At 36.2% G+C, this 25,882-nt stretch overlaps 1 protein-coding gene across 1 annotated transcript; it reads right to left on the bottom strand.

Moving 5' to 3' along the window:
- Positions 1-282: 282 nt before the first annotated feature.
- LOC140754841 (glycine receptor subunit alpha-2) lies at positions 283-24,774 on the bottom strand. The gene is made up of 9 exons (XM_073089979.1): positions 24,374-24,774; positions 22,261-22,408; positions 17,502-17,584; positions 15,895-16,121; positions 4,863-4,997; positions 3,160-3,260; positions 2,490-2,650; positions 2,095-2,167; positions 283-1,036 (listed from the first exon to the last, which is right to left on the bottom strand). Exons 1-9 carry the CDS (start codon positions 24,460-24,462, stop codon positions 908-910), a joined length of 1,146 nt encoding a protein of 381 aa, XP_072946080.1. The 5' UTR covers positions 24,463-24,774; the 3' UTR covers positions 283-907.
- Between the last annotated feature and the right edge of the window lie 1,108 nt (positions 24,775-25,882).

Here is a 25,882-nt window from a genome sequence, read left to right as displayed (position 1 = left end):
GCATGCTGTCCATGGATAGATTGGAAGTCTTAACATACGTTTGAGAACTTTATGAAGAACTCTCTGGCATATAGCTTTCCTCACAATATTTTACTGCATCCTCAAAGCAGATGAATTAAAACAAGAACAATTGTAGAACAATGTAGAGGCTGAAATCAATTTTTCAACAAGTTTCGTATTCTAAATGTTTATAAGGAAGCTTGCATTTTATTATTTAGATGGTTTCTAATATTTCCTATTATGACAATGAAGGTTTGTCCATTTTTTCAATTGATTTACTATATTTCTATACAGATTCTTTGATCAGCAATTTCGTTCGACAACATTAAACAATATTGAGTATTTTAAGGCATTCATGTTGAATTGCTTATTTAATTATTATTAAAATAATAATTTCACTCACTCTGTTACCCTAGAAATTACCATAGCAACTCGATTTAAATTCCTTTGGCTTGCATTTTTAGATTATCGTAATAAACATCTAAGATACCCTATCATAATTATATTACTTAGTTCAGATAACAGCTTAGTTATATGGCAAAATTGTTATATAATACAATGAGCATAGAATATAATAGTTTGTAATACCTAATTCTACTATTCTATACAATAAGTTACAGCAGAATTATGAAATTGGAAGGTCAAATCACTACAGCTGGGGAAAAGGAAATCTGCACCAAATTATTTTACTATTACCATTGTTCTCATCAATTACAATCCATACAATTTAAATAGCTTCCATTCCATACTTTTGATGATTAAACCTTCCCTTTTCAATTTTAAAAACTAATCCATGTACAATATCTATTTATCGAAGCCTATCCCTAAATTGACTGGAAGAACATTGTATCTAGCAGCAGAAGAAAAATCTATTAACGATAGAAGTAAGGAACAGAGTATCGAGCAGTCAGATGTATTGCGCGAATTGAATCCAGTAGGTGGCGTTGAGCACAGAGAAGAGAAGAGGAAAGAAGACGCGAGAGAAACGGTCCACGTTGATAGCGCGCATCCGTGCTTTCGCTGCTTCCGCTGGTTCCTGGAAAATGGTGTTGATTAACAAAAATTTTAGACTTTGTTGGGGTAACACTACTGTCTGTTACTTGGATAAAGATGTGTAAATGGTATTAGCGTCAAATAGGAAGATGGATTTCTAAGTAGGATTGTATCAGCAGCAAAAAATGCTGGTGCAGTACACGAACTGCAGGAAATAGGTGTATTTAGAGAATTATTGGAAAAGACATAGAATTGCTTTGTCTGTTACAAATTACAATGTTCAATTACCCGGCCATTGAGATGACGAGACCATGAGGTGAACTTGAATAAGTAATATGACATTTGTGTTAAGAAAGGATTGATGGGAAATCGGGAGAAAACTTTTATGAAGGTTAATTTAGATATTGTTTTAGATAATCCAACTGGACACATAATTTACTATTTTGGCATGTTTCATCTTGTAAATAATCAGGAGGTTATCCTAAACTATAGATCTAATTAATATCCCTATTGCGTATTCTAGCAACTGTTTAGTTTCTGAATCTATACTGCCTTCTATAAATAACTTCTGTAAGCCCTTGAACTTAACACAAACTACTTCTTCTCAGTCTAAGTATTAGCCTAAACTAAATAAGGTAACTTCAGACAGAAAACCATGTCTCAAAACCTAAAACTTCTAAAAGCAGCTTTAATATTATTTTTAAGTTGAAAGCATCTAAAACAGCGTTCAATTGATATCTGAGCCTATAATTTTGTTCAGCCTAGGCAATATCAACGCTAAGAACGGCATAGCCGATTCCTTAGATATGCTGCTATTTTTATTGTAAGTCTGGGCTTGCCTGTACCACATTTCTAAAACCCGAACGTCCTAGCGACGGATCCACCTCTCCACTGGGGAACTGGAGCTTCCACCACGCTGTTCCACGGGTAAGTGGAATTGGATGAAACTCGTTAATAGAAACCATCCATTCTTGGCCCTTGGTTTTCCTCCGTCAACTTACGCTTGTCTAAGCCTATTGAGTCTTCTCCGTCTAGATTCTCTGCTAATAAGTAAGAACGATAAAGTAAATACACTTATCTTTAAATAATTTTTACCTTTACCTTGGGCTTGCCTACTCCGTCGTCCAGGATTATATTCACCAAGCAGTACTCCATCAGAGCCATGAACACGAATCTTGAAGAAGATAATAATTAGTATTTAACTATTCTACTTTTTCTTGAACTTAATGGGAGCAAATGGTTATCCATAGGCCTAGCTATTTTTTTAAACATCTCTATCAACAAAATTTGATAATTTAAGAGCTAAATTAAGTTAAGAAACATTATGCAAGTTTCATATTTTCCATAACAGATGATTAATTTGTTTCAATGGTGCACGCCTACTTTTTTCTTGAGTAAAGATAAAATAAAATTTCCAAAACAGTAAAATAAACCTGAAAATCATAATGAATCTTAAATTGATGGTAGCAGATAAAGGAAAAAGTGGTGATACGTACACAGTACAAACCGACATGAAAGCGTCCACTGCTTTTAGATAGGAGACCGGTGGTAGCTGGGCTTGGGACTTGGCGTGCTGCGTGGACAGCGTCAGGAGTGAGGTGACGCCCAGGGTCACCCTGGCAGGCGCTGCGTCCGGCTTGATCCAGAATGACACCCACTGGATAAGGAAAAGTTTCCATAAAAATAGTTTATTAAGTAAAAGAAGCAAACTTCAAGTAATTCATGAGCTTTGTCTGCTTCTGATTTTTCGAAGTTACTTATGTGATTTCTGGAAATTATATTTTTATTAGAAGTTGATGAACATTAAGGTTGAGCGTGATGTAGGTAGATTATGAAAAAACTTATTCTTCAGAATTCTTCATGTGTCTGAAGTCTAGAACAGGACTGTTATAGTAGCTATCCTAACCTATCCTATCCTATGGTTTATTAAATCTAAATTCTACTGATCCCAAATGCGTAGTAACAGTAGCACAAATAGATTTTCCATTATGTTTATTGTGATATAGTCCTTACACGATGCTACGCCATGCGTATCACAGTTAAATGACCTCAAATTGCGAATGCTCAAATATTGTTTGTTCCATAATTCCTAACATACGCACTACAGCGGATTAGTGAAAAATTTATACTCGGTGATTAGCAACTGATAACAATGTAGGTACTCACAGACATAATGACGATAAGGCAGGTGGGTATGTAGGTGTTGAACAAGTGGTAGCCAAGACGTCGCTTCAGCTTGAAGATAACTTCCAGGCAGGTGAAATTTCCTGAAAAAAATGGACAAATTAGTAAGAAGGGAGAACTGAATTGGATTGTTAAACAAACAGTCTACCTGTATCATCGTGTTCTTGTCAACGATCTTTTTGCTAGAGTAGATCATTCTAGATGATATTTTAAAAACCGCCAGATTCGATCCTCGCACATGCATACCTACTCATAAATCAAAGTCGTTGTTGTGTATTTCCGTCTGCTTTTTAATCAGAGTGACATTTTAAAAATAAATTTAGATTTCTATTATTATTTCTAAGTCTACCAACAGTAAAAATAATACAATTAAGGAATCCCAATACTTTACGTTTAATAATTACTTAGCACATCTAAAGTTTGATAAGGATAAGACCTTGTCCAAACGAAAATCTAGAAAGTCATAAATAATATTTAATTTTAAATCCTCAAAAGACCTAATCGCAAACTCGTTATATTTATCATGGAAATTTTTGGATAAAAGTGGAACATGAAGTCGTTAATCTGATATTTGCGTTTCTGCGGCTTTCATGTTTGGTCGCCACTTCACCTTGAGCTACAAATTTTTGTTCGAAGATCACCAGGTTATGGATTTAAAGGATCTAAAGCGGGCTATTCACACACCTGCCGCAGGGGCAATCTGCGATGTAAGGGTGGGAATGACCTTAATTGCCACTTTAATTGTGATGTGACAAGCAGGGACAATTCCCGAGATAGGCCCTGCGGTGGCAGAGGCGCGAGATCATCCCTGGGCTCTAGATTGCCCCTGCCGCCCTAAAAACTGGTAATATTTTCAAAGCTAAGAGAGTAAATATAGGCAAAATTATGTTAAGATAAATAGTCAAAAAGAAAACGTCGACGTTGGCTGTAAACTCTAAGAAAAATCTAAAAAAAAGGTCATTTATGTCAGTCAAACTATGTGTTATTTATACTTTTTACTTCATACCGATAAAAGTGTACTTTCTTATTGTATTGTTAAATAAATAAATCATTTTACAATAAAAGAAGAAAAGGAAAGCAAAGTGTAAATTTTACTTTATCATTGTTACTTTTTGAGACGTCAGTATAGATTACGTCTCCAGCTAAACCCACGCTAATCACTTATCTGACAAGCTCATAAGAATGCCTGATAAATAGCCATATTTTATGACTAATATTGCTTAAACAATGCTTTGGAATTTTCTAGGCCTACAATTTTAGGGTTTTGTAAAATGTATATTTATGATTTCAACTTGCGTCTCTAAAATTGCAAACGACATTCGTCGGGGACCAAATCCTAGACGGTTCATTTCAGCAGTTACATACAAATCGGTTAAAGAAAACAATAAGGAAAATAATGTTTTGAAAGATAAAGTCTATAAATATATAATATAGTACTAGCATGCGAGCATGCAATCTATCCGATGGTAAATAACCATTGGCGCCTATGGACACCGAATAAACAATCTCAGATAAAATCATAGTCTTACCACAACGGGTTCTACCATCTTTGAAACATCATAAACATGACCTCAACTCTATTAATATTAGGAAAAGATCCATGGGAGAGAAATCGTCTGTAATTTTACTTTTGAGTATAGTTGAAGACGTCGAAGAAGAAGAATAAGGATAGTCTAGATTCTCACCAGTTGAATAGACCTGGGTGCAATCCGCAGTCCTGTTCTGCACCAACTCCAGTTGCGGCAGCTCGATGTTCTCGTCCACGACGAGCGGCACTTCAGGGTCCCACTGGAAGATCAGGTCGTCCGTCGTGTGGGACACTGGAAGAACAAATTGCAGATATTATTATTGTGCCACAGGAGATTTATTCATCGACTAGCCCATATTAACCTTATTTTTATTAAATTGAAGAAGCATGAGGTTGTAGTCTGACTGAAGTCAAGTGTTGTCCATGTACTGTCGCTCATGGATACCTATAATCAGTTTCAGGTTCTACTCGCCGACTACAAATGCGTTGCCACTCCTGAAGATCGAAATGGTCGCCTCATAGAATGGAAAGTCAGTTGGTATCCTCCGTATTTTTGAAGGTGGTAGAACCCTTTGTGGTTCGACTCCGGCGGCACCACCGCCACACCTATTTCTACCTAATAACAGCAGTGTTAGGCGCTGCTGTGTTCTGGTTTGAAGGTTTGGTAAGGGAGACATACTTTTCCGAGGCGTTCCAGCTTATTCCTCAGGGGTAGCGGGGCATCTGTGGCCGACCTCAGGTAGGAGTATCTAATCCTATCTGGGGTTGATTACAGATGTCCATGGGCGGCAGTAGCCACTTACCATCAGGTGGACTGCATGCTCGTCTGCTACTCTTATATTATAAAAAATAAATAATAATAATCATTAATTCTTTTAACGATTCAGAAAACGTTATGTAAGAATTTAAAAAAAGTTCTTAGATGTTTATGAAGTAAGTATCAATCAGCACTTGGTCATTGTGGTGGACTATGGCCTGAGAGGATATCCACGGGATTCACCACCTGGCGTGCCTATAAAAGGGTTAACGAGGAGGACATCGAAGTAAGAAGGAATATCAAGAAAAGAGGTCAGCAAATTATTTTATTTTATTTTTAAAACTGTAAATCCCAACTCATAATATCCGAAGGCCGTGTTCAGACGCAACCGTGCTTATAATTTTTAAGTAAATATTTTTTCATTTGTTCCTAGATATTCAACTCATAATCATTAACCAAGTTCTTTTAGACTTTGAAGATTTTCCAATTAGACCCCGAGAACTCAAAAAGCCACGACAGCTAAATTAAAAGCACAGAATGAAACGTCTGCTTATTACTGTAATTGCGGTGAAAAAATAAACTCTGTTCTAAGCACGAATCCGTCGTTTCAATGTTTCTATTTAAAGAACTGTGAATATCTGTGTATTTTCGAAGGTAGATCGATTCGAATGAAATGGCATAACTTCTATGTAGATATTAAATTTGATTAATAGAGTGGTACGATAGACATTTTGTAATATTTATATTCCCCAACAATTTGTTTAAGACAATGCTCTAGAATAGATCTAGAGTTATGGAAAGATAACTGTGTCAAGTGCGGATAAAAAAGGATATTTTAATATAAATTTTAATGAGACATTCCAAATTAGACCTCAACAGTGATTGACAAATAATTTCACCGAAAAAAGAGAAAGAAAAAAAACTATTTTTATTTAAATTTTTAACATAGAGCACTTCTTGCGTTTCAGTGGAAGGGTGTGGATGACGGGCGACGGCCTATTTATCCATGAGGCGACCATAGACATATTCAGTAGGATAATATATCCATGGAGGCGACTATCTTAGGGTTCGTACACAAAACTGCGATGCGACGTCGCATCGCAAAAATCTGCGAGCTCCCTCGACGCATCGCAAGAACTTGCGAATTGATTCGCATCGCACAGTGGTTGTTGTTGTTGGTCACCCTGAGAGACGCTACGCCGCACGATATCGCATCGCAGCAATTCGCATCGCAATTTTCTGCGTTGCGAATTCGCATCGCGTCGCATCGCAGTTTTGTGTTCGAGCCCTTAGTCCTCAAAAGTGGCAACGTAACTGTCATTGGCCTATTTTACATGGAGTTACTTACAGATGTCCACGGGCGGCAGTGACCACTGACCATCAGACCTACGTGCTCTATTGCGAAACAGCACAGAAAACACAACTTTAACGGACTGTAAGGAAGTAACTCTGAACGCAATGGTAGGTATATAAAAAGCTTTATATACTGACAGATTTATAACATGACATTGACGGTATCGATTGGGCAGAGCTCTAATGCAGAGCATCTCTATAATTTTATCCTCGACACCGTTTTTGTAGTGTCTCTGAAAGTCAATAGTTATCGGCGTCAAACTTGACCAGCCTCTCCAGTTTGCTATTGGACTCAATTTACAACGTTTGTGCACTAAATGTCATCTTCTAAAAGTAGATTGAAAATAAATAATAATTATTCATATTTTGGTGCGTTTGGGAAAACAGATAATTTTTAGTGTGGGTTCCGATGTAACACATATTTTTAGCGTGGCACGAAATTACACACGCCAATGTAACACATAATTTATTTGTAGTATTTATTTTTGTTTAATGATCGTTTCCTCAGTTAAAATTTGATTAAATGTTTAAAAAATATTTCATTTATTACCCCAAAGAAGGACACGTGTTAGCTCTGTTTTTTTTTGGATCTGATGTGTCAAAGAGCAAGCAGACCACATGATGATAAGTTAGGAGCCACAAATGCATTGCAACCTTAACAAGCAAGTTACAATGTACGAAACATTTAAGTTGGTTTCTTTAGGACCAAACCATTCAAACAAGAAAACAATTAACAGATCTACGTAGAAATAGGTGTTGTGATAAAGCCAATTGGAATCAAGAAGAGTTCAACTACGTTTGTTTCATTTCAAGGTGGTAGAACCCTTTGTGGTTCGACTCCGGCGGCACCACCGCCACACCTATTTCTACCTAATAACAGCAGTGTTAGGCGCTGCTGTGTTCCGGTTTGAAGGGTGTGGTAAGGGAGACAGACTTTTCCGAGGCGTTCCAGCTTAGTCCTCAGGAGTAGCGGCGCATCTGTGGCCGACCTCAGGTAGGAATACTTAATCCTATCTGGGGTTGATTACAGATGTCCATGGGCGGTAGTAGCCACTTACCATCAGGTGGACTGCATGCTCGTCTGCTACTCTTATATTATAAAAAAAAAAAAAAAATCATTTTTGTACTTAGGACATATCTGCGTAATTACAGATGTTGATTCAATTTGTTTAAAAACTTGTCTTGCCTATATCCTATATAACACAGCACTACACACACAGCTGTGGGAGCATCAAAGAGCTGTAAACTGTGGGTGAATATAAAAGTTTGCCAGCTTATTAATGGTTCGGCCAGTGTTTGAGTACTGGACAATACTTTATTGTGTCAGCGAGCGTCCCTTATAGGTACTATATACCAACATCCATTTCAGGTATAGATTCACAAACAATCAAAGAACACTAAAGTGTCGCTTACGCCTAGGTAATATATATGGAGACTAGTAGTGCCCGCGGCTTCGCCCGCATTTTAAAGAAATAATATGACATACATAAAACGGAAAATTTGTATCTGCATTGGAATGACAGTGGTGCCATCTGTCGAAAATTGGTCTTACCAACTCCCAAACCCTCGTGGGCTCTTGGACAACAACTTTGCTAAAGATCATCTCTTGATCAAATGCATAGTTTCCGATTTTATAACTACTTACGAATAAAAAATTAATTAAAAAACCTTTTCCCACGGACTAAATTGTGAATCTAAACCATTCTCAAGTCCCCTTGAACACACACAACAAATTTCATCAAAATTAGTCCAGTCGTTTAGGAGAAGTTCAGTGACATACACACGCACATAAGAAATATATATATAAAGCTAACGTATTTAGAGGTGATTAAAGTATAAAACCTATATGCTAAACTATGTTAGAATATATTATAAAAATTGGGGTTGAAAATATTTGAAAAATGTTCATACTTAGGCGTTCATTAGCGCAGATGACAGGCTGTTACCTTTTTACAGTTTATTCTTCGCATCATAGATGTGATACCTATTTGACCTAATTCTGCTTTGATTGATGACAATGTCGTTTAATGAAGCGATCAGAATTAATCTACAAAGTAAATCCCGTTTATAAAATTCAATCTATCCAAACTTTGCCTATCAAAGATCGAAATTTGACAATCTCTAGTAACACTAGTTCTCAAGTCTCAATTATTGTCTTTGGTAGACAAGTCATTGGAAAGATTGATTTTTAAAAATCGACCGGACCTCGACCGCATGTTGGATGGTTAATCACTAAATGTTTTTATATAAGCTTCTTATGCACATTAAGTTATTATTAGATACGAATTATTCAGATGCTATTTTCTTATTTGAAGGGTTGATAAATACAGGCAATTTTTAATACCAGTTTACCAGACCCTTTTCAATAAGCATGGCAAAGAAATTAAAAATATTAAAGGTATGAGTTTTAAGCTAGGCGTTTTCAATATTTTTTGATAAACATATGAACTTAGTAAATTAATCTTATGTGATACAAGTGTTATACAACACATATAATTCTGCCTAATAACAGCAGTGTTAAGCGCTGATTTGTATTGGCTTGAAGTATGTGTTAAGGGAGGGAGGAGTTTATACTTTCCGTGGCATTCCAGCTTAGTCATCAGGGGTAGCTGTGCATCTATGGCGACCTTAGGTACAAATCTAATCTTATCTGGGGTTGATTACAGATGTCCATAGGCGGCAGTAGCCACTTACCACCAGGTGCTCGTCTGTAACTCCTAGGACACATACTCTCCGAGGAATTTCAGCTTACATCAAGAGTGCCGGCGCATCTTTGATGACCTCAGGTCGAAATCTAATCTTATCTAGGGTTGATGACAGATGTCAGGTGCGTGCTCTTTTAGTACTCCTATATTGTATTATATAAAGAAACTTTCCACTTTAATCGACAACACCGTCAAACAGCGCTATCGCTCTATGTACGTACCTACTTATATCATGAATACTCGTACCGGAAATCTCATTAAAAACCACAAAAAGTTCCTTCCTTTACAACCTATCCCAGTAACGGGAACTTCCGTTTCAATTACTGCGCCGTAATGACGCGAATCATAAAAGATTTGATGAGGCCTCGCTTTGCATACCTAAATGTGTACTTTAGTAGTTATAGGTAGATATGTTTATATCTCCCAAATGGTGTGAGGTAAATAGTGGTAGGTACCTATATAAAAATAAAGGAGTGAAGGAAATTAGAAACGAAGTCCCTAGGTGGTTTATAGAATAAACCTTGTTATAAGGATAGAGGCGATGCAAAAATGTCAAATTAACGTTACTCCGAAGATTATTTGGAAGCAAGGACTATGACGATAATAACGATTATGAAGTTTCGTTCTGGACATATTCCATCAAGAAAGTTTGCATACCTAATGAGGAAAGTCTCATCACCAAACTGCGACCATTACGGTGTACCAGAGGACTTAATGCACGTCTTGTTGGATGTGTCCGTAACGCCGCCTTCCGTACAGAAAAGTGTCAGTATATTTTAAATTCTTTGCTGATTGTAATATTATTTTGGAAAATCCCCATTCTCAAAGTATAAAATTGTTAATCAAACTATACGAATTGTCAAATTTGTCAGGTTAAGTTTTTTAGATGTTATTTTGTTTGTAACTACTTTGTAATCATACTACGGAGTGACATAATCGCAACGTGATTAAGCTCCTTATTAAAGAGAAAAAAAAAAACGTTACTCCGTAACGGTAATTTGAGAATTTTTACTTATTAGATAGATAGACAAATTGGATAGATTGTTATGGTCATTGCAAACTGCAAATAGCTTATAGTCGTCGACTACTGACTAATTCTTGAAGGACTACAGCTGTAGTGCAAAATTAGAGTATATTCTGAAGATGGTAGAACCCCTTGTGGTTCAACACCGGCGGCACCACCGCCACACCTATTTCTGCCTAATAACAGCGGTGTTAGGCGCTGCTGTGTTCCGTTTTGAAAGTTCTGGTAAGGGAGACATACTTTTTCGAGGCCTTTCAGCTTAGTCCTCAGGGGTAGCGGCGCATCTGTGGCCGACCTCAGGTAGGTATATCTATCCTATCTGGGGTTGATTACATATGTCCATGGGCGGCATGAGCCACTTACTTTCAGGTGGACTGCAAGCTCGTCTGCTACTATATTATATAAAAAAAAATCAGTGCCACAGTAAAAACATACCACGAAGGGAATAGTCATGCCAAAAAAATCGAAAATCAAATATGCTATCCCTTGCCATTTGGCGACGCAGACCCTGAATTACCCTCAAACAAAAGCACTCCATCAGAAAACATCCCACTCGATGTATAGGTGAAGTTTGTGGCGCGATACAGAAAATTGATTTCTCAAGGGCCACGTAAAATGTAGGGCAAGACTCTCGACGTTTGCCTGTGAAGTCAGCTCCTTTTCATCGCGAGATCATGAGGGCCTCGCGATTGGGGCCTCGATGTCGCAAAGGCCCCACCGTCCATTAATAGGGACCACTCAATCGTTTATTTTGGTTCTCCAGTTCCCTTTTAGACTCGGGAGGGCGGCACGTAAATTTAGACACGTGAAATATGTACTCAAATATTCTAGCTACATCATTAATGCAAAATATTTATTAAGTCAAATCATTTAAGCTATTTTATTGTTACCTAGGTAATTTGAAGGAGGTTCGATTGCGTTGCAAAATTTACCTAAATTCTTCTTGTAGCAGCGGTTGCAGATTTATTCGTATGATGCGATTTAGACTTCAATATCTACAATACAGAGGCTGTGAGATCACACATAGAGATTCACACGGAACTATTTTCATGGTGTGTGTCTATAGGTAGGCTGTAGAGATCACTAGTCATCGTGAGTTGCTTGGCATTACACCACTATTCGTCACCATACCATTTCCACACAGATTTAGCACAGATTTTGTGCTGGGTCTTGGGTAATTGAGTACCTACTCATAACAGTGGACCAGTATGCCTCTAGGTGTGTTATTTTAAATGTTTTTACCTTACTTACTTAGAACTTGCTTCAAGTTTTCAGATGCAAGTATTTGAAACGATTTACCCTTTCCTTAAGAATTAAATTGACAGGTGCGTTTAAATTAAAATACAAAACAGCATTACTAAAGAAGCTACTTGCAACAGAAAACTTGAAGCCTGCTTAGATTAAAATTTAAAATTTAAAGAAATATTTTAGTAATTATTGATAACACACATTTACACACACATACCTACGCATACGCATATACGCTACATACAAATACGCACAAACGCACACAAGCAAGGGCTACATCTCTTCTGTTGTTTGTGTCCACAGTTTGTTAAATGTTTATTTGTTATTTATTTGTTTACTAGTTTTAGCCCGCGGCTTCGCCCGTGTTTAAAAGAAAATAATATGACATACTAACATACATAAAACTGAAAATTCGTACCTTCATTGGAACGATAGTGGCATCATGTGGCGAAAATTGGTCGAACCAACTCTGGAACCTTCGTGGGCACATGGACAACAACTTTGCTAAAGATCATCACTTGATCAAATGCATAGTTTACGATTCAATCCTTACTAATATCGATTAAAATAATCGATTTTTTTGGTCCAAAACATCGATTCTCCGATCAATCTATCTTAGATCGCTATCCCTAGTTCCCGTGGGATTTTCGGGATAAAAACTATCCTATGTCCTTTCTTGGGTCTCAGACTATCTTTGTACAAAATTTAATTAAATCGGTTCAGTGGTTTAGGCGTGAAAAAGAGACAACCAGACAGACAGAGTTACTTTCGGATTTATAATATTAAGTAAGGATTTCATGTTTAGGTAAAGTTGAGTGAATGGGACTCAGTGAAGGGAACCCAGAACCCAGGACCTTTTCTCCCGGATAACACCATAGAGAGAAGGGGTGACTGAAAATCAGCGCTGCACAGGATCACAATCTTTGTCAGCAAAAGCTAAGCCACTTCCTTTTGTGTTTTTTATTATTTTTTAATTATTATTATTTTGTTTAATTATTATATCGTTTCATTAGAATCAAAGTTTTTATGTTATTTTCAAGTCAGACACGCAAAAATTACTTTGATTTAAACATAATTCGTAATAAAAATCGTTCGTGAAAATAACCAAAGATAGACTTCACATTAAAATCTAGTCTGTTTGAGTCTACTCAACGTTTCCAGCCCACATTAATCTCTAAATATATTCCGTAGCCAAACCCCTAAGTCTCACCCCGATTATAATTAGACGCTGAAGTGGTCTGTCGGCTCGATGTAGCGCGACTGAAGGGCTCTCTAGCGGCTGAATGAATAACGAGTCGTGAGGGTACTCTGAAGACATTTTTATCATTGGTGGACGACACGCGTCACCGCTTTCTGTAGGAAGGTCGTGCAAACACTTGATGGAAATAATGTCGAAAGTTTTTTTTTATAACACCAATAATAAATGGAGATGAAATGTTTTTGTTTATACTAATAAAAATATCTCACACTAGCTGACCCAGCAAACTTTGTACCGCATCAAAATCTATTATTCAAATATATTTCATATAAAATATAGCTTATGTTACTCGTGGATAATGTAGCTTAAGAATGGTGAAAGAATTTTAAAATCGGTCCAGTAGTTTTTGAGCCTATTCATTACAACCAAGCAAACAAACAAAGTTTTCCTCTTTATAATATTAGTGTAGATAGAGCGTATTTTTAGGTATTTTTAAAATATTGAAGCTGTCATCAGTGCCTATAGAAATGTGTAAGTAAGTAGTCCCATATCAGAACCAAGGTTCTGTCATAAGCTGATTTGAGTTCAGCTTATGACAGAACCTAGGTTGGAACAGAGGTTCTTTTTGATGCCGAACTTAAATGATATTAAATAGTATTCATTATTATTTTATATCATTCAATTTGGTGATGTCACAATTAGGGAAATATTATTTTTCAAGAAAGTCAATAAGTAACACAAAATTGTAAAAGTTATATCTACAATATAGAAATGATCATTTGCTTTAACAAAATTTATTGAAACTTGAAGCCTCAAGAATACCAAGAATAGACAATGTCACAAAGGTGGCTACTGAAGGGAAGTGACTTTACTCTAAACCTCACGTATCCTATAGCTCGCAACAAAGGCAAAGTGAGGCGCTCTTCGGAAGTCGTCTCTGAATGCACAGCGCTTTTGTCTGCGCAGAGTACGAGTCACTTTGTTTTGCCTGGATGCAACTTAATTGCCCTACTGTACGTTTTTTGGTCTTTTAGAACGACCCATTTAGAATAGAAAGATCTAAGTATTTAAAGTTGTGACGTTTCGAAGTTTTACTCTTATCTATCATGTTATAAGTCGATTCGTAGGTAAGTGTTAATTGTCATTGCGAGCAGTGATCACTTATTATCAGCTGGACTGCAAGCTTCTTTGTCACACGCACTTTAATCTTTAAAACCTACAAAACCCTTTTAGGCTCAGACTCCTGTATAGCGAAGGGACATAATTATAAAGGATCGCAGCAAAGTCAAAACCATACTATCGAAACTTGGAGCCTCAAGAATACCAAGAATAGACAGTGTCACAAAGGTTACTGAAGGGAAGTGACTTTACTCTAAGCCTCACGTATCCTACAGCTTGCAACAAAGGCAAAGTGAGGCGCTCTTCGGAAGTCGTCTCTGAATGCACAGCGCTTTTGTCTGCGCAGAGTACGAGTCACTTTGTTTTGCCTGGATGCAACTTAATTGCCCTACTGTACGTTTTTTGGTCTTTTAGAACGACCCATTTAGAATAGAAAGATCTAAGTATTTAAAGTTGTGACGTTTCGAAGTTTTACTCTTATCTATCATGTTATAAGTCGATTCGTAGGTAAGTGTTAATTGTCATTGCGAGCAGTGATCACTTATTATCAGCTGGACTGCAAACTTCTTTGTTACTCGTACTTTAATCTTTAACCGACTTCAAAAAGGAGGTGGTTATCAATTCGGCCGGTATCTTTTTTTTTTTTTATGTATGTACACGAATTACTCCGCCGTTAGTGGACCGATTTTGAAGTCGGCGCTCATATTAGACACGCTGTTTACATCGTTATCCAATATAAATATATTGAGCGTCGACTTCAGAAATATATACTAAACCAACATTTATTTCAATTATTTTTTACTTTGTAGTGACATAGAAGTCGGTTGTATTTTTTGTTAATTTTTTTTTTAAATCTACAAACCCCTATTAGGCTCAGACTCCTGTATAGCGAAGGGACATAATTATAAAGGATCGCAGCAAAGTCAAAACCATACTATCGAAACTTGGAGCCTCAAGAATACCAAGAATAGACAGTGTCACAAAGGTTATTGAAGGGAAGTGACTTTACTCTAAACCTCACGTATCCTACAGCTTGCAACAAAGGCAAAGTGAGGCGCTCTTCGGAAGTCGCCTCTGAATGCACAGCGCTTTTGTCTGCGCAGAGTACGAGTCACTTTGTTTTGCCTGGATGCAACTTAATTGCCCTACTGTACGTTTTCAGGTCGTTTTAGAGACCTATTTAGGAGTTCTCAAGTTTCGATGTTTCACTTTTATCTTGTAAGTTTTTTATAGTTTTGTATGTGTTAATTGTTATATTACTTACGGTGTTATAATCTTTCACACCGATAAGTATGCATGGAGTCTCTCTATTGCCCATTATTAGTAGTAAATCTATTTATTTTTGTCCACCAAAAATCTAAACATGATAATGTCGATCTTTGCGAAGAAATCATAAATAATAATCAATCTATGCAGATAGATTATTAATTCTTTGACTTAAATGTGCATAGTGTTATAGAGATCTCAAGCGATTTACAAATAAAGTTAAGACGTCAGCCCCAAAACTTGTTAATATGCAGACTTTCAAACCTCCTCGGAGGCCTTACAAGCGGTTTGACCAATTTCGACGTTTTTTTTAATTTTGGGTTTATTAGTGCATCGTAGTACAAATCTGCACGATCCTTATTTTATACCGACATGCTATCTGTGAGAACGTCAATTTTTGAAAATACTAAATAGTTTTCTTGCAGATACGCTCAAAAATACGGAAACGTCTTTAGAACAAGTACATATCCAGAATTGAACCCAAGACCATGGAATATAAGGAGTAAAAAGAGTACTCACAGCTTTCCATCTGCAGCTTGCACTCCTGGGTGTCATGTGGGTAGATGATGAAGTTCATGGCGCAGGAGAGCTTCAGGGTCAACTTGACCATGTACAAGATGGTCTTGTCCTTGTACAGCCACACGTAGTGGTTGGGGATGGTCATGGTCTGGAAGGTCACGGACTTGGCGTTCTTGAAGAAGGAGTCAGGACGCCACATGTGCTTCAGCCAGTCCACTTCTAGTAACCTGGTGATTAGAAAATTTAGGGAATGATGAGAAGTTCTACCTACCTATTTCTACCTAATAACTGCAGTGTTAGGTTAGGTTAGTGGTTGTGTTCCGGTTTGAAGGGTGTGGTAAGGGAGAAAGACTTTTCCGAGGCATTCCAGCTTAGTCCTCAGGGGTAGCGGCGCATCTGTAGCCGACCTCAGGTAGGAATATCTAATCCTATTTGGGGTTTATTACAGATGTCCATGGGCGGCAGTAGCCACTTACCATCAGGTGGACTGCATGCTCGTCTGCTACTCTTATATTATAAAAAAAAAGTTTTGAAAGGGATTTAAGTAGTCTTGGTAAATTTTAATTGGTTAGTGTCTCTGTAGGCCTAAGTATAAAAAATAAAACTACATATTTCATTTCATTTAAAGAGTCTTGTGATCAGATGGTCTCGTTTTTTGCTATATGCCGTAAACCTTCTTGAAAACTTCTCTAGCACATAGCAATAGTGTATGTATTCCTCTGTATTCTGTATGAAGACTATGGCACGGTTAATATTGCCCCCCTGAGGCGTATACACTTGATTCCCTGGTTGCAACACCTCTTTGATGAATTCTATGTATTATGCTACTACAGCGATTCGGGGTAAGGGTTAGATAGATGATCACTAGTGGCTAAATTTCACACGCGCTTTCGTGCTTATGTGAGTACAGTAAACGAACGATCCCAGTTATTATCGATAGGAAGCAGACATTAAATTTTGGCTGAGTCTATTAATACAGGTACTGTACGAACAATTTATAATTATTAATACGGTTACCGTACGAATAATTTATAATTATTAATACGGGTACTGGACAAACAATTTATTATTATCCGATTCGAACCGGTAGATTTTGAGAAATCTCAAAAAACTACAAAAAAAATTTTTTGAAATGTTTTTTTTTTAATAACTTTTAAACGGCTCTACCGATCGATTTTAGAAACTAAGCTCTTAACATCAAAAAATGACGTCGATCGCCATCAGCCCGTTCGAAATCAATTTAAAAAAAAGAAAAGAAAAAACCAAACCTAACCTAACCTAACCTAACCTAACCTAACCTAACCAATTGAATAAATGTACGAATAAATATAATTTATTAGTCCAGTACCTGTACAAATAGTCACATTGTTAAATTTTATCTGAAGCTTTTGTTGTCCTCCACCAATTTGCAGTGCATAAACGTTTGCGGGATACTAACAAGGATTGCAGTCGACTCGTATTGAGCATTCTTATAATTAGAATAGGTTTCCTCAAAATCATGCATAATAACAACAAGAAACAAAAGACCGATCAATAAAAAGGAAAAGCCATAGAAACATCGAACAACCGAATCCGTAGAGTCGATATTTTATTTTTATTTTGCTTACCTGTACTCAGAAGTCATGTTCTCTGGCAGCCTGAGCCGAAAGTCCTTCCAAGTTTGCGCAAAGAAGATGTCGGCTGCATACGTCTACGAACAAATGTTACAGAACTTACATTGTTAAAAGTTTTGCATGTACCAGATAAGCAGAAAATCGGTCGCGCAAACGTAGCGATGACACGTTTTAACGGTTTAACATAGTTTCATCGAAATGATGTATTCGTAGCTAGCTATTTTTCTAGTTATCGTATGATATGACCATGATCATTAGTAATTTCGAGAGGTAGAAACTACTGGTTCATCCGTGTACAATCGTCTCATCTATTTCTAGTGTGAAGCACTCCTTGCCTTTCGTGACAAGGGTATGGATGTCGACTGACTTGCATATTAGGCGAAAATCTTTGTCCTCTAGAGCGATGCCAATCAGGAACATTGCCAATATATCTGTTATCGGCTTTAGGCAAAACCTGTTATATTTATATGAAGTTGGTCACAAATGTCCACGGACAGTGACTACTTACCATCAGGTGGACTGCAAATTCATTTTCAACTTCAATTAAAACTTTCAGTGCAACGACTAACAGCAAAATGTCTCTTTAAAGTACAGAAATATTATACCGTTTTGTCAAAAGAATTGACAAAACTTTATTGTCTAGCAAATAATTAAAAGTATGTTGTCTCATGTGGTAAGTGGTCATCTGTAATTAATGCCAAATAGAATTAGAGCTTTTTCTGAGAGCTTTGGAGCTTAAGACGTTGATATTTCTGCAAGCGAGAGGACAAATTGAAACGCTATATATATAAAGATATATAGATATAGGTACATGTACAGAACAGTTTATATGTTGTGATGTCATCCTATCAACGACGGACGGATGAAGCTCCAGTTTCAATAGTTATTAATCGGATTAATCACTACGTGTAGGTAACAGAATTAATCCTATCAAAGTAAAATAAACTAATTTACACAAAACAAATGAACCCATTTTTAAATCTATCTTTATCTATCGAATATATCTAATGGAAACGAGCGAGCAGGTTCATCATCATCATCATCAGCAACCCATTACTGTCCCACTGCTGGGCACTCTCCTCTCATGAGAAGGATTAGGCCATAGTACACCACGCTGGCCAAATGCGTATTGGTACACTTCACATACCTTTGAGATTTTTTTTTATAAATCTCTCAGGTATGCAGGTTTCCTCACGATGTTTTCCTTCACCGTTTAGCAAGTGATAATAATTTCTAATACGCACATAACTTTGAAAAATCAGAGGTCTGGGATTTGAACCTCGGACCCTTCGATCGAGAGGCCAAGTTTCTTAACCACTAGGCTATCACTGCTGTTGCAGGTTAACCGATGTCAAATAATTATTATCTTCAACATCTACTTATAACAATTTTTATATGAAGTCTTACCTAAAATTGATCTTTGATGCATTGTCTCTGCTGAGGACTAACATGAAATTATTTGAAAACGTATTACTACATCCTTCAGACCAGAAAGCAGCACTTTAGGGGCGAAAGTTAAAGATTTCTACCACTTTTTCGAACTTCTACCAGAACTCATAATATATTTAGGTATTATTTTCAGAAAGCAATAACTTTAAGGTAGAAATTCGTATCGTAACACTACCGTAGCAAAATGTCAAAGTTTTCTACCAGAACTTAGTTGTAAGATACATCATAATATAGTCATTATTTTGGCATTCTACCGATCAACTCTGGCATTTTAACAGCGAAACCAGCGACAGACCTTTGCAGCTCTTACACTCGATAACGAATGTTTTATTCTTTACTCCGCCGAGGAAGATCACTCTCGTTATAATAATGATCGTTGTTTGCGGAGGCTAATCCGCCTCGACGGGCGCTTTCAGGGGAAGCGCAAACAAGCGACATGCCGTTTATGATTCAGCGGAGAATGCTTCGAGCTTCTATTTATAGCGAATGTTTTAATAGATTGCCGTTTTCTGTGGATTATATTTGGATTATCGTTGTAACGGTACGGTTTTGGCTTGATTATGTTGTGTGGGATGTTCAAAGAGATCCTTATAAAAAGATTCTGATGACGAAATTAGGGTTTGTCGGACTTAGTAAAGAATAGCCTGAACAACTTTTAAGTTGTCTTATGTCATGACGTTGCGTAGGACTGAAGAGTGTTGTCTTTTAAGGCCAACCTATTGCTACTGTGTTCTAATGGGTTACAGTAGTGCATGATGAAGGACCAGTAGTGCATGATGAAGGATATACTTGCAAGAAGCGTTTCGACTTACTTTTCAAGTTTTTTTTTTTTTTTATAATATAAGAGTAGCAGACGAGCACGCAGTCCACCTGATGGTAAGTGGCTACTGCCGCCCATTGACATCTGTAATCAACCCCAGATAGGATTAGATAACCTGAGGTCGGCCACAGATGCGCCGCTACCCCTGAGGACTAAGCTGGAACGCCTCGGAAAAGTCTGTCTCCCTTACCACACCCTTCAAACCGGAACACATCAGCGCCTAGCACTACTGGGGGGCTAGCCATGTTACAAACTTTGCATTCTATTCGTTTTCTATTCTATTCGTTAGCTAATATCATTCTACATATATGATAAGTCTATGGTTAGCTATCACATTTACATCAATTAGGCGTCAAATACAATATCGTCTGGTTTCTACACCAGCCAAAATAGCTACATGGTAATGATTAATTATTTAATAGTAATATTACAATATATCATCATAATATAAATAAAAAAATATACCATATTTTATAGCACATGTATTTTATTATTTAAAATTATTTGCAAAAACTAAACTTAATAATGTGTTTATGGACGGTAACTATGGTGATTAGTGATTGTTTACAAAGAGTATACAAATTGTTCATAGCGATATTACTAATGACAGTTACAGCGATTGCATGTATTTTGTATAAAATTACCTACTTGTACTTGTAATTTAGGATACGTATGCCCAAAGGAAAATATCTGGACGTCCAACTTGTTAAGATTTACTGGCTCATGGCACGAAAGTCTCTCAGCAACGAACTTGTCCACTACAAATCCATACTAAAACCGATATGGTCATATGGATCCGAACTTTGGGGGAACCGCATCCAACTCAAACTTGGACATCATACAGCGCTTCCAATCGAAAATGCTTATGCCACAGAGACAACGGTGAGAGAGAAAGTGACAAATAAACTAAAATCATATACTCGTTCATATAAAGACACTTCAATGAACTTGCTAGTGAACTTATGAATTCCACCCGCACTTTAAAGCTCATCGAAAGGAGGGCTACTCAGGATCTTCTTCCATCGTAGGAGCGGATTCCAAGGAGGCAATTATTATAAATGAAAATGCCACTGGGTGTATACCACACATGCCATGCCAACAAATGAAACCTCATAACCACTAGCTTTATGCTTAGATAGGGAGATTGCTATTGAATCAGGAGATAATAATGAAAAATAGGATACAGATATTAATATTATATTTTCTTTTAAGATGTAAATAAATGGTTTAGTTACAAGTAAAGCTAATATGAGAAGCATTAATAATTATGCAATAAAACAGTTAAACTGAGACAATATTTTTATTTAAACACTGGAATAACTCTATGTTCTATCGTATCTATCTATTATATTATATGCTCCTATTAATTTAAAATAGAAAAACGACTGTGCAATACATTTCTATAATATTTTAGGGTACCCTAGTTATAGAGAGCCATATTCAAATTTCAACACATTTAAAGTATACATTTTCAAATGATCAAAAGTAATTAAAGTCTATAATGCAGTGATAGCGCGTCGTGAAGTAACAAACAGCTGATACAATATCCGCCATTTTATTAGCGTTTACGTTTTCTACAGGGTCGGCGCGATCGCTCACTATGACATTTATCTTAGAATACGCTTCGCTAACAAATTTGAAAAAAAAGTCAAAAGGTTGTTGAAAGGTTGTCAAAGATTGTCATTTGTATGGAAAAAAGCAATGACATGAGCATTGTAGAATCGCTAGCGTTCTATTCTATCGTGTAACTTGGCTACGACTTTTCTACTTCGCTATTTTGATCACGTGATCATTGATAATTTCATACATTTTAGCGTTTCTATAGCGTTTCTACAGCGCAAGCGACTGTAGAATGTCAACTTGGCTAGGCCCCCTGTTATTATGTAGAAATAGGTGTGGCGGTGGTGCCGCCGGAGTCGAACCACAAAGGGTTCTACCACCTTTAAAGTGTGTAACAATGTGGCTGTGGCCGTTGTCAAATAGATTTCAAATCGAATTTGGTCGGAGAAAACTTCAGGTACTTCCCACCAGGTGGTTCGTATACTCATTTGATACCCAAATAATATAAAAAATACTATCTATAATATGTAGAGCCTAACATTCATTCATTCATTCATTCATTCATAATTCTTTATGAGTATACTCATTTGATACCCAAATAATATAAAAAATACTATCTATAATATGTAGAGCCTAACATTCATTCATTCATTCATTCATAATTCTTTATGAGTATACTCATTTGATACCCAAATAATATAAAAAATACTATCTATAATATGTAGAGCCTAACAAGTCCGTTATGACGAATTACTCAAAAAGGCGGAGAGACTAGACTTGGATGATAGTAATAAGCTCCTGTGATACCTTTACTAGCAATCAATTGCAGGTGAAAGAATCAAAAAGTATAGTTTAGGGACATACCACGGTTTCAACTATTTCTACCGTGAAACAGTTCAAACAGGAAGTTAATAGTATACTCACCATAGAGTTCTCATCGATGGAGTCTAACCCCATAACAGTGACGTGGAAATTGACGATGGTGGGTTGATCGTTCTTCTTGGGTGGCCTCATCTTGTCGTACAACCGAGGGTCATCCGGCAGCAGGTCTTGGAAGGTCAGGAGTGTAGATCTGTGGAGATTAGTCTTGAAAATATCGCAAAATCTTCTTCTGTACAAAGAATTTCTTCTACCTAAAAAACGATTTGGCGAAAAAGAATTATAAAGAAGAATCGACGGTGGAGTCGTACCACAAAACGCATTACTTCTCCTTCAAGAAATACCGTCATCATAACTATCTGTGTTATGTTCAAATTTATAATACTAATAGAGTTTAAAGAAGACATTGTTTTTGAAAACCGTTAAACAGAATTCAAAGGTATTTTTCTGCGAGGAATTTTAGGATCTTTTTACCCTGAAGATATATAAGGGCGAATAAGTGTGTTAATCAAATAATCGAATAAAAAAAAGTATTTTGTAAACTTAGAAAATAATGATGAAAATCTTTTGATTATAATATTTAGCATGTCTTTTTTCTTAAATCTATTTAGAATTGTACAAAAATTCACGTTATTGTAACCCTATTGTCCATATTATCCGGCTCGCGGATTGTAACAATGGAAACTCTACAATTCCTAATGGGGTATCCGACATACAAAGATTTAGTGTGGCGTATTTTGAAAAGTTAAATCTTTTTTACATGCGAGTTGTCAGAGTAAAAATTGAATTAAAGGTAAGAAGAATATTGTATATTAAATGATAGAGAAAAGTGTACTTTAAAAAAATTTGGTACCTACTTAGTAGAAGCTTACATGCTACATACATTTAATCGATAAACACCGCAAGTCGATCATGAAGGTTCTGCAAAGCATTTTTCTCTTGCAAACGGCTGTGTCTTGTGGGGCTCAAAGGGTTAAACAGAAACTAAAATATCCACCAAAAATCACGCAAGTTCTATAAACCTTTGTGGAATTTAATATATTTATGCAGTCGTTATAAAAAAATACTTTCTATAATTGTTTGAAGAAAAATCACTGCTACTTTTACTTGGTTGCAATAAATAATTAATATAGCGATAATTACCGAAAAATATATAGACAATAGGAACGACAAATTCAACAACATGAAAACGTATATATATAACACAATACGATGATGCAAAAATAACATTTCACTGCAAAATTGTTCTTCAAAATGTTTTCGAGGTTTTGAAACTACATACAATTGCATTTCCGTGTGAAATTCGGTTTTGGAAATGAGCGTTGAGGAAAACTCGTTCTGAATTCCTAACTTAGAGTGCTATTTGTAGTTGTAAATTTCAGATTTCATTTTTAATCTTTTGTTTTACGTTTGTAATGTTTACGTGTGTTACAGGGTTGTAACAGGCGTATGATGTATATTTCGAGATAAAAATACTTAGAACTTCTAAAGCAGTTCACTTTTGTAAAATTTATAAAATTAATGGTCCATTAAAATGTTAAAAAATTCGGTGCTTAGCGTGTAAAAGGCACAGGACGCAATGTTACTTTTTGGATATCAACAGGGGGTTTGTGTGAAGCTAAACTCAAGTTTGTGGGGCAGCGACTTTTGTTCCTCGACCGCCATCTTGAAAAATGGGTGCAATTCGTTTTTACGGTCTATCAGGCAAAATATTCTTGGCATAGATAATTTGTTATTACTTATTATGGTCCCAAATTGAATTATCTACATCTTCATTATGTCGTGAAGCCAAAATAAACAAAGTTAAATACGAAAATAGGTCAAAATTCGGGAAAAAAAAAATTATAATATTTCTCTAGTCATTTTACAGAAAAAATTCATTAGAGCCTTTTGATAAATGGACTTTCATTTAATAATTTGACTAAGTATATATTTTTTTAATCCATCAGTCACAAGTTTACGTCAAGTTTTGGCGCGAACGGGTAATTTACACCTACCCACAATTTCACAATGTTAAGTACATTTTTTCTGTTTTCAATAAAATTGGTCAGAAACAGAAAAGCCCGTCGCCAAAAAATAATTTATATTTTTACAGTCTTGATTTTTTTAGCCAAATATTATTCATGTGTAAGGGTATAAAATAATATTTATTACTTACTGAGCATAGCATAGATCACTGGAACTAAACCATAGATGTCCAAGAATTATGGTCAGCCATAGAAGTTTTCCTGGTGTCATCGCCGTCATCTTGATTTCACTTTAATTACCTATTATTTATCTATTTATAATTTGAATAACATAATTTTGTACTTTATTATAATTATTTTTTATATTTCTAAACTAGTTTTATCTCCAACTAGTAATCATGTTTTAATTTGAACTTTTGTACGTTAACTAATTTTATTTTACGTTTCTAAATTTTACAAATCATTTTTTTATTTAATTTTTATTCTAAAAATACACTTTAATTTTCCTTAATCCGGAACGCTACGCTATAAATAAATAAAAATATTTTTTCTTTTTGTAAAAAGCGCGCGATTTTTGACAGGTACCGTTGAAAGCGCGCCAAACAATGATGGAATGGAGGCGGTAAAAGTTTGCACTTTACAATCTGTAGCGCATGCGTATTCCGACCAATTACTTTCGCTGACCGAATTATGGAAATGTAAAAAGAATCATAGGTCGCAAAGTGTGACCTATTTGTGACGCAGCTATCTGATTCTCTCGAGATTCAAGGCCATCTATTTCAGTACTTAGGTTGTAGGTAAGTACCCTTATCGTATGCAAGTTATAGACGCCTAAACGTAGGTACGTTACGTTAACTTCTGTAGTAACTTTGTGCAGTAGCCAGTACTGTTAGTAAATTCCATTGCAATTAAGTATAATATTTAGTAAAGTGAAGGAAAAATCTCCTCGTAAGTAAAGTATTGCCAAATAATTAAATTTGAAGTTTCTAACTTAAGAACAGCTACCATTTTTAATTACTTTCACTATGAGGCAAAACTGTTTTTTTTTTTGTTATACATGATGCGCAATTATTTTTTACTTCTGCCTGTGGTGTCGCAGTTTCTAAGTTATGAGTTATAATTTGATTTTACGAAGCTGTTTAAGTGGACATAATTTTTTTATTAATTCCACATTTCTTATCACAAACATTTCTTTAAATTTATTTATATAAGTGGTAGGCATACGAACTGTTCTCTACCACTCTTCTGGTTTGAAGGGTGTGGTGAGGTTACATGAAGCGTTTCAACTTACTCCCCAGAGGTGGCAAAGGATCTACCGCTGACCTCAGGTAGGACTTTAATTCTCCCTGAGATTTATTACAGGTGTCCATGTGCGGAGGTGGCAAATTACCATCAGGTAGACTGGATGATCGTATGCTGCATGAATGTTATAAAAATAGTCTCACTTATCGTCATTTTAGCTTACACTCTTTATTGAGCCAAGTTATAAGATTCTAAAACTGTGGCAAAGCACCTCTATCGTGCCACTCGAGCACGTTCGCGATCCGTTTGAGACGGAGACGCGGAAACGCTCCCTCAGCCAATTCCAATCTTTATATCGTACTTTAGTACCAATTGAAGCTTAAATATATATAAATCTATCGCTAAACTATAGCTATCTTTATACGCCTACAATGTTACCCCTAAGAGGTAAATGTTGC

The sequence above is a fragment of the Epargyreus clarus genome, unplaced genomic scaffold (genome assembly GCF_041222505.1).
Source record: "Epargyreus clarus isolate Ecla_fem2 unplaced genomic scaffold, WU_Ecla_fem_2.2 ptg000031l, whole genome shotgun sequence".
NCBI classification, from domain to species: domain Eukaryota; kingdom Metazoa; phylum Arthropoda; class Insecta; order Lepidoptera; family Hesperiidae; genus Epargyreus; species Epargyreus clarus.
This window is presented reverse-complemented; position numbering and strand designations above follow the sequence as displayed.